The 9,806-nt window shown below is 45.3% G+C and overlaps 1 protein-coding gene across 1 annotated transcript; it reads left to right on the plus strand.

Moving 5' to 3' along the window:
- The first annotated feature begins 3,308 nt into the window (after positions 1–3,308).
- LOC141594993 (uncharacterized) lies at positions 3,309–6,873 on the plus strand. Its single transcript, XM_074414970.1, has 3 exons — positions 3,309–3,981; positions 4,121–4,172; positions 6,411–6,873. Exons 1-3 carry the CDS (start codon positions 3,309–3,311, stop codon positions 6,871–6,873), a joined length of 1,188 nt encoding a protein of 395 aa, XP_074271071.1.
- Positions 6,874–9,806: the final 2,933 nt, after the last annotated feature.

The following is a 9,806-nucleotide window of genomic DNA, read 5'->3' on the forward strand; positions in this document are numbered from 1 at the left end:
TCCTACAGCCAGTTCACCAGTGGAGCCTGGATCGGAGGACTACAACAGACACCGGGATGGCAGCCTGGATCCATAATCAGTGCAACACCAGTGACCAGTCACCCTGCATCAGGCCAATTGTCTGGAGTGCCCTGGCTAGGAGGTACACCTGTTGGTTCTTTCCGGCCTGTTTCTAACCCTCTTGGAGGAGCAGGTAGTTCGCTAGAGCAGCATTACCAGGAGCTGAGGGAACTGATGTACATGATATCAGGCGTACATGATATCAGGCGTAGCACGTCCGTTAGAGAAAGTAGCACAAGACAGCTATGCAGACTCACCTTTCGTGGACGACATAGCCCTCGTCAGTGTTCCTAAAGAATGTGTACCGCCAGCCATGACGCTCTACAACGGAACCACAGACCCGCTCGATCATATCAACCACTACAAGCAGAAAATGATGGTGATAACCACAACTGGATCTTTAAAGGAAGCTTGTATGTGCAAAAGATTCGGGTCAACCTTGTCTGGAGCAGCTCTGCAGTGGTTCATCGGCCTGCCCACTAAGAGTATAGCCAACTTTGCCGACCTAGTCAATGCATTCAACTATCAGTTCGCCAGCAGTAGAAAGCCGGAGAAGCAGACCAGTGACCTCTACCGGATAGTGCAAGGGTTTGAAGAGTCCACCCGTGAGTACTTGAACAGGTTCAACAAAGAGAAGGTGGCTATCTCGAGATGTGATATAGCAACCACTATACAAGCTTTCCGCCGAGGACTGCACCAGGATTCAGATATTTACAAGGACCTGACGAAGCACCCTTGCACCACCTTTGAAGAAGTACAGTCAAAGGCAATTGTTGTCATAAGGCTGGAGGAACACTCTATACCCATCAGAGGCGTCTATGATTCAGACCCAGTATCCAGAAAAGCTCTAGTAGAGAAGAGGAGTGAAAGGCCCAAACCCTACAGCAGAAGCGTAAACAAAGTTTCTGGAAGTTCTGAAGGAAAGAGCGAAGCAGATCTGCCTCCGAACGTAAGTGAGTATGGTTTTACCACTAATCTTGCAGGATTATTTAAAGCCTTGAAGGAGCTGGGTCGTAGAGTCAGATGGCCAAAACCTCCAGCAGAAGGAAACTCCGGCAGCGGGAAGGACACATGCAAAAAGTGTGAGTTCCACGGCAGTAACACCCATGACACCGACGAATGTCATTCCCTCAGAAAGGAAGTCAAGTTCCATAATGATCAAGGAAACCTGGATCACCTCCTACCCAGAGGCACAACCATAGTAAACTCAGCAGATCAGGTTTTGCCATCTCCTCCTCCTCAATGCACTAGAACTGTGAATGTTATTACAAGTGGATCGGAGCTCTGCGGACTAACATATTCAGCAGCAAAAAAGGCATGCAACCAGAACTAAGGGAGACAAACCAGAAAATTCCTGTAGGATCAATCGCCAGAATCTGCCATCATTCACCTTTGACGAAACAGATGCTCGGTCTGCTCCGAAACAGCACCACGATGCTTTAATCATCACGCTCCCCATAGGAAATTGCGAGGTGAGAAAGATCTTGGTGGATACCGGAAGCTCCGTCAACTTGATCATGCTAGAGACACTCAAAGGCATGGGATTCACCGATAAAGATCTAGCAAAGAAGGCGGTCCCCTTGGTTGGTTTCAGTCGCGAAACAAAGCATTCCCTAGGATAAATTGTCATCTCAATCTATGCCGGAGGTGTAAACAAGCAGGTAAGATATCTGGTTATTGACGGACCCTCTACTTACAATGTAATCCCTGGCAAGCCCTGGATCCAAGAGATGAAGGCAATACCCTCAACATACCACCAGTGTCTGAAGTTTCCAACGCCTTGGGGGGGTGCAAGAGATACGTGGGGACCATGAAGAAGCTAAGGATTGCTATAAAGTGGCTCTGAAGTTAACAACCAGCTTGCCTGCATAGCAATTACAGAGCCAGCACATCCAGGACGAGTACATTGAGCCCCAGCAGGCAGAACTAGACGAAGTCATCCTGGACGCGTTGCATCCAGAACGAACTGTGCTTATCGGATCAGAGTGTACATGTAACATTCGCGAAGAACTCATTCGGTTGTTGAGAAATAACATGGATTGTTTTGCTTGGTCACATAATGATATGATAGGGGTAGACCCAAGTGTGATAACTCATAAGCTAAGTGTGGATCCAAGCTATAAACCTGTGCAGCAGAAAAGAAGAAAGTTTGCTTCTGAAAGGAACCAGGTCATAAACCAGAAAGTAGATAACCTGTTTGCTGCAGGAAATATTCGAGAAGTAAAATATCCAGAATGTTTGTCTAACGTGGTGGTGGTTCCGAAGAAGAATGGCAAGTGGAGGGTCTGCGTTGATTTTACGGATTTAAATAAAGCTTGCCCAAAGGATCCATTCCACTACCACACATAGACGCCATGAGGGATGCTACTGTAGGTCACGAGATGCTGACATTCCTGGATGCCTGGAGCGGATATAACCAGATAAAGATGTACCCCAGTGACCAGGAAAACACAGCATTCAGATCCGAGCGAGGTATTTATTGTTATAACGTCATGTCTTTTGGACTGAAAAATGCAGGATCTACCTACCAGAGGCTGGTGAACATGATGTTTAAAGGGAAAATAGGCCAAACTATGGAAGTATACATAGACGATATGGTCGTAAAATCGAAGCAGGCTTCGCAACACCACCAGCACCTGGCGGAAACTCTCAACACCCTCATAAAATATCAAATGAAGCTGAATCCGACAAAGTGTACCTTTGGAGTATCCAGTGGAAAATTTCTGGGGTACATGGTGACCCAGAGGGGGATAGAGGCCAGCACCGAGCAAATCAAAGCAATTCTGCAGCTGGAGTCACCACAGAAACGAAAAGACGTCCAGCGCCTGACCGGAAGAGTGGCAGCTCTAAACAGATTTATATCCAGATCCTTGGACAGATGTAGGCTGTTTTATGATGTACTCAAAAAGAGCCAAAGATTCAAGTGGGCGGAGGATCATGAGAAAGCATTTCAGGAGTTGAAACGTTATCTCAGCACCCCACCGCTCCTGTCGAAGCCATAACCAAGAGAGCCACTATTTTTGTACCTGTCAGTCACAGAAGCAGCAGTTAGTGCAGTACTAGTGCGAGAGCAGGAAGGATCACAGCAACCAGCATAGTACGTCAGTAAGTCTCTGCTTCCAGTAGAGACCAGGTACACGTCACTAGAAAAACTTGTCCTTGCACTAGTTACAGCAACTTATAAATTGCGTCCTTACTTCGAGTCTCATACAATTTCTGTGATAACTAACTATCCTCTTAAGACTATCATGAGAAAACCAGAATTGTCAGGGAGGATGGCTAAATGGTCCGTGCACGTGAGCGGTTACGACTTGAAATTTGAACCTCGTACAGCCATAAAGTCTCAGACTCTGGCAGATTTTGTGTCTGACTTCTGTCCGGCTCTTCAGACCCAGGCAGATCAAGACGTCCTGAACCTGAAAGAAGATAAAAGAGATCAAGTATGGGAGCTGCATGTGGACGGAGCCTCCAACGCAAAAGGGGCAGGAGTAGGGTTGGTCCTCAAATCACCTAAGGGAGATCTCATAGTCCAAGCCGTACGAGGTGAATTCAAAGCCACAAACAACGAAGTAGAGTACGAGGCATTGATCCTGGGTCTGAAGCTGGCTCTGGATATGAAAATCAGACACCTCAAGGTTTACAGTGATTCTAAACTTATAGTTAACCATATAAATGACTGTTATGAAGCCAGGGACTCCAGGATGATGGCCTATCTAGACGTAGCAAAGGAGTTGACCCTTAGATTTGCCACGTTCAACATCAAACAAATCCTCAGGGACCAGAACGTAGAAGCAGATGCACTAGCCACCCTGGGGGCAACCTTCAAAGCAGGAGCCATCTCCACATTACCAATTGTCCACATGCTGGAGCCATCAATACCAAAACCTAAGCAGGAAGCAGAAGTGTTGTGCAGCACCAGCAGTGAATAAAATACTCCAGACTGGAGGAGACCGTACCTGGACTGGCTGCAGAAAGATATCCTGCCAGCAGATAAAAAGGAGGTAAGGAGTTTTAGAATGAAAGCATCCAGATTCATACTAATTGATGGTGTCCTGTTCAGGAAATCCCTCGCCGGACCTTACCTCAGATGCCTGGATCGGGAAGAATCTTAGGTTGTTTTGCATGCTCTCCACAGTGGAGAATGTGGAAATCATACAGGGGGCAGGAGCCTGTCCAATAAGGCACTGAGGCAGGGATACTTCGGGCCCACAATGCGCAAAGATGCTGATGCGTGTCTTTAATACGATGTTTTACATCTTTATTTCCACGCATTTTATGTCCATTATTAGTAGTTTATTCTACTATTTGCCCCTTTTCGTCGACTTCCGCCTTTTCTGGTAATATTGCAGATTATTGCGGAAATGAGTAGAAAATGAACCAAATCTTGACCCCGGAAGCTAAGCTTAGGAAGGACATGAATATTTGACTCGGACTTGAAGTTTAGAATGCATTTCAAGGCCTGAAGATAGCAGAAGCATGGGTGCGTACGAGTTTAACAAGCAAAGAAGCACCTCACGACATTGCAGGCTGCTTCAGATGGCTATATATCGAGTTCTAGAGTAGATAATCGAGTGATTCCAATTGGAGGTGAAAGCATATCCTCTTAGCTTTCCAACGCCGCGTAGAACGCCTGATTTGACCAAGTAACGAAGAAATGGCAGCTGTTTTAAGATCGGTGCGCGCTGTAGAATTCGTCAGATTTCACTACTGTACAACACCTTTGGTCGATCGACTGGCCATCTTAGTCGATCGACCAGAGCGCGAGAATCAGAAGCTCCTGTCCAGTGCAAGTTGGTCGATCGATTGATGCTTATGGTCGATCGATCAACTACGACGTCCGACGAAAATAAAAGATCGAGAATTAAGAAGCCCATAGTATTTAGGTTTCGGAAATAAGTGTTACGTATATTCCTATATAACGTAACTTAGGTTTTCAGAATAAGAATCAAGTTTTACATTCAGTTTATTAGTTTCTTAACCTAGTTTTTATCATTCGTTAATGAGGGTTCTAAAGATTGTTTCGTGATCAATAAAGTTCTCCCCGCTTTCGGTTTTAGATTTTTCTCCGCGATTCCTCTTCGGTATTCTTCTGTTCAGTTTCGTTACTTATTTCATTCATAGTATAGGAATTGCTAGAATAGTCTCCCGAAAGCCAATTTATCGCTTTATGTTAATTGCTTATTTCGTCGTTTTTATTATGAATTCTCCTGTTTTATTAGTCAAATTTATTGTTGTTGTTATTTCTAATATGAGTAGCTAGATTTCCTTCGCTAGGATGTAGGGGATCTATAGCGTAGATGGCGTAGAATTAGGCGACCTGAATTAGGGCATCAGTCGATCGATCGCTTCTCTGTCGATCGATCAGCTAGTTGGTCGATCGACTGCCTATAGTGGTCGATCGACTGACGCGTGTATGATTAGCATCGTTTTTAATTTATTAATTGCAATATTTGACAGCGAGACCGAGAGGGAACCTGTTAGATGTTCAGTATCGACCGACCCATTAAGATCTAGAGATAGGGGAGGGAAATAATTGATGAATTAGAACAATTAAATTGCTAAGATCGAAAGACAAGTAATTTAGGCTTTAAGAATCACTTTTCAGTGCGAGAGCTAGCATTAGTGAGACTTAGGGGCTAGTAGCATAGGCCGAAAGGAGCTACTGGTTAACTTGGACCGTGAGGACTTGTTATTTACCCATCTACACGACTTTATTTCAGACTTACCTAGGATTATGCGCCATCGCAGCTATAGTGAACCGACCGTCTTAGCATTTCGTTTATATTTGATTTAATCCAGTTTCTTTAGTTTACTTTTAATTTCATTGTCATTAATATTAGCCAACCAATTTCAAACCCCCATTTAATTGTTACCTTTATAGACTGAAAAATAGCAAACAAAATCAACCTTGTCTCTCTGTGGTTCGACCCTTACTATCACTAGCTATAGTTTTAGTTCGGAATTATAAATATTATTTTTAACACCTTACGACGGGTATCAGATGCCATGGAGTTCGCAAAAAGATGTGATGCTTGTCAGAGGAACGCCCACGTCAGCCACCAGCCAGCAGAGCCTCTGCATCAAGTTATCTCACCGTGGCCCTTCATGAAGTGGGGGATGGACATCGTGGGACCATTACCCAGAGCACCAGGAAACAAAATCTATATGCTCGCCATGACGGACTACTTCTCCAAGTGGATAGAAGCAGAATCATCCTCCCAGGTTACAGAAACCCAAGTTATATCTTTCATTAAACGCAATATCATATGCAGGTTTGGCATTCCATCTGAGATTATATGTGATAATGGATCTCAATTTATTGGAAATAGGACATAAGCTTTTTATGCTAGGTGGAATATCTCGTTACAGAAATCTACTTTTAGGAACCCCCAGTCAAACGGACAAGCCGAATTCAGCAATAAAATTATCGTTGAAAACTTAAAAAAGAAGCTGGAAGAGATAGGGGACAAATGGGCAGAAGAGCTGCCTCTGGTTCTCTGGGCTGACATAACCACGCCCAAGGTTGCAACGGGACAAACTCCCTTCAGCCTGGTGTTTGGAGCAGAAGCAGTCATTCCATCTGAAGTCAGGGTCCCAACCCACAGGTATGGATGCATAACAGAAGATCGGAATCAGGTGGAAATGGCAAGCAGTATGGACACGATAGACGAGCTCAGAACCAGCGCCCAGATTAGGATGGCTTCATACCGACAGACGGTGGCCAGGAGCTATAACAAGAATGTGAAAGTAAGAACCCTGCAGGTAGGAGATCTGGTCCTGAGGAAAATCTTCCAAAATACCATGAACCGGTAAGCAGGAAAATTCGGCTACAACTGGGAGGGACCATACCAAGTGGAAAGCATAGTTGGAAACGGAGCTTACCGACTCATGACTATGGAAGGGCAAATGGTTCCCAGATCCTGGAACATCACCCACTTGAAAAAGTATTTCATCTAAGCCACCAGCATGGTCAGCAACTGGGTACGCAGCCTACCAGATACGGCTCAGCCAAATTCTAGATTTTGCTTTGAACATTCTCTGGCTCTGAATATTTTAATGGTTCTGAAAACTTTTGCACCTATTCTGAATTTAACATTTTCTGGTTCTGAAAATATTCTGCATATATTCTAAGTTCAACATTTTCTGGTTCTAAAAATTTTTTCGCATATATTTCGATTTTAACATTTTCTTGTTCTGAAATGACCTTACATGTATTCTGACCATGATATCTCCCAATTCTGAAAATTTTTCAAGTAAATAAACCACTTTAAATGTTTTAAGTGAAGAAGTTCCTTTTTATAAATTTCTTTCAAATAAATGGCCAAGTGAATAAAAATGCAAACTAATCTGGCAGGATCTGTATTCACTACAGAAGGCGTGTGTCCGTGGCTAAACACGTACAACCGGGACAGTCAGTCTCCCGCGATGCATTAGCACCCACGCAAGCCTGGCTTCTCTGAACGAGTGGGCGTACTAGACCCCTTAGCCAGCAATCAGACAGCGATGGCAAAACAACCGACGTGCATGTCCAAATCAAAGAACACCAGAAACGGTACGACACAAAGATATATCTAGCGGAAAATACTTAAGTTCAAAAGCAAAATATGTCTGGCCCCCTGGACCAGACCAAAATATACCAAATTGTTCAACTGAAACAAAAATGTTACGCCACGCAAGTCCAAAAACTAACTAAGCAAAGTAAAAGTTTTTCACACGCAGGAAAAGCTAATCTAGATCAATACGATCCACAGCCTCAGAAGCAGCTGCCTGGGTGTAAGGAGCGGGAGAAGTCACCTCTTTCTCAGCGTCTGGAGCACCAACAGAAACATTGCCTGCTCCCACCATGCCAGCCAACAGATCCAGGTTCAGACCCTCAGGAAAGTCAGCAGCTAGCTTCTCCTCTTCAGCTTCCAAGTCCCAAGCCAAGTGCTATCCACTCTGGAACGCCTTTATGCATCCAATATTAGTTTCCAGAGCTGCATAGGCAAGAGCATTCAGTAAGGTGTCCCCAAGCTCAGCATTCTTTTCCCTCAGCGCCTGCACCTCTGAAGTCAGAGAAGCCTTTTCTTCCAGCATCTGGGAAACACGAGCCTCAGCATCAGAAGCACATTTCTTGGCGTCAGCAGCAGATTTTCTGGCCTCAGCAGCACACTTCTTGGCCTCGGCAGCACTCTTTTCAGCACCAGAGATCGGTCCTTCAGCATCAGAAAGACTGTTATGCAATTTCTGCTTCTAAGCAGCCTCCTCCAGCAGCAGATTCTGGGCCGCGTCTAGTTCAGCTTGAATTTTGAGTTTGCTCTCCTCGGCTGCCTTCGTCTGCTTCAGAAGTTCCGCCTTCTCAGCTTCCAGGAGAGGAAATTTTCTCCGCAGAAATAGGGACATCTGGAAGGACTACCAACCCAGAACATAGGGGATTAAAAAAAATACATTTTGAGGCAGTCAACATGTATTCACCTCAAAGGAGTGCTTAGCTGCGCGGTCCACCAAATCATGTAAGGCCCTTTTTCCCCAATGTAGACTCGGGGGCAGGGAACAACAGCTAATCCATCAGACCCAGATTACGCTCGGATTTGGCCTTGCCAAAATCCTCCGGAAATGTTAAAGCAACAGCTCCAGAAGCAGGAACAGCTCCATAAGCACGAACCGATCCACAAGCAGGGGTAAAGCCAGTGGCAGGAGCGGACTCAGTAATAGGGGTAGAACCAGAAGCAGGAGCGGGTTTGGAAGCAGGAAGATCCCCAGGAGCAGAAGGAACGTACCCAGGAATTGGAGGCCTCACAGCTAGAGGAGTGACTTTGATGGGAACCTGCTCCTTGGCCTGACCAGCAGCAGTAGACCTTCTTTTCGCACGAGCTCCAGAACCAGCAGCAGGAGCAGCTTTCCTCTTCTCGGCAGGCTTGGGAGCACCCTCGGCGCGCTTCTTTTCTTTCAGAGCCAGGATGTCAGTCAGTGAGGCTTTGGATTTTGCATAACCTGAAGGCAAGAATATTCAAGTCAGAGCTAGAAAGACATCACATTGCTAGAAGTAGAAAACGATTAGAAAAGGATAAAGTAACGCACCAGTCGACATTGATTCACGTGTTTCTTCTTCCTCTTCAAGCTCTTCTTCTTCCTCCTTCGAAGCAGATGCAAAGTCCTGAACCAGGTTAGGAAAGGTCCTATGCTTGTCAGGAGGACCGAAAAGTTTTGTAAGGGATGCGGCCTCGTCAGAGGATGGGGTCAAATGACGCAGAACTGCACAAAGAACCAAGTAAGGAAATATAAGCATCAAAAGGAAATGTCCAAAAAATCAAGGCATACAAGTACCATGAGTTGACCGCCAGGCGCTGACGATGTAATCAGTGTGAGGAGGAAGAGTGTCTACTTTCACGAAAATAAAGCGGGTGAACCACTTGCTATCATCCGGCTTCACGGGGAAGATAATGCAGTTCTTCTCCCCATTTCGAACCCGGATGGTCACTTGGCCCCGACTAAGAGACCTAACCGAAACAGATGAGCGAGATCTGTAAGCCCGATATCATAGCCAAAACGGCTATTCATAGCATGAATTACAAGCAAAGTCCGCCAAGTATACGGAGCAACTTGGCAAATAGCCAAGTGGTTTAGATTCAGGAACTTCTGGATTAGAGGAGGAAACGAGAACCTCAAGCCCAGACGGAACGCGTATTCGTACAAACATATCCACCCCTCTCGCACGGAATCAGCTTTTTGACCAGGGACGGGAATATAGAACACCACCTGATCAG

This window comes from Silene latifolia, chromosome 8 (assembly GCF_048544455.1).
Source record: "Silene latifolia isolate original U9 population chromosome 8, ASM4854445v1, whole genome shotgun sequence".
Classification (NCBI taxonomy): Eukaryota; Viridiplantae; Streptophyta; class Magnoliopsida; order Caryophyllales; family Caryophyllaceae; genus Silene; species Silene latifolia.

Bases quoted from the DNA above. Each gene is read 5' to 3' on its own strand.
- LOC141594993 (XM_074414970.1), top strand. From the start codon at position 3,309: ATGAGAAAACCAGAATTGTCAGGGAGGATGGCTAAATGGTCCGTGCAC. The intron at 3,982-4,120 runs GTGAATAAAATA...TGTCCTGTTCAG, and splicing joins AGTGTTGTGCAGCACCAGCA to GAAATCCCTCGCCGGACCTT. The intron at 4,173-6,410 runs GTTGTTTTGCAT...TTTTTATGCTAG, and splicing joins TGGATCGGGAAGAATCTTAG to GTGGAATATCTCGTTACAGA.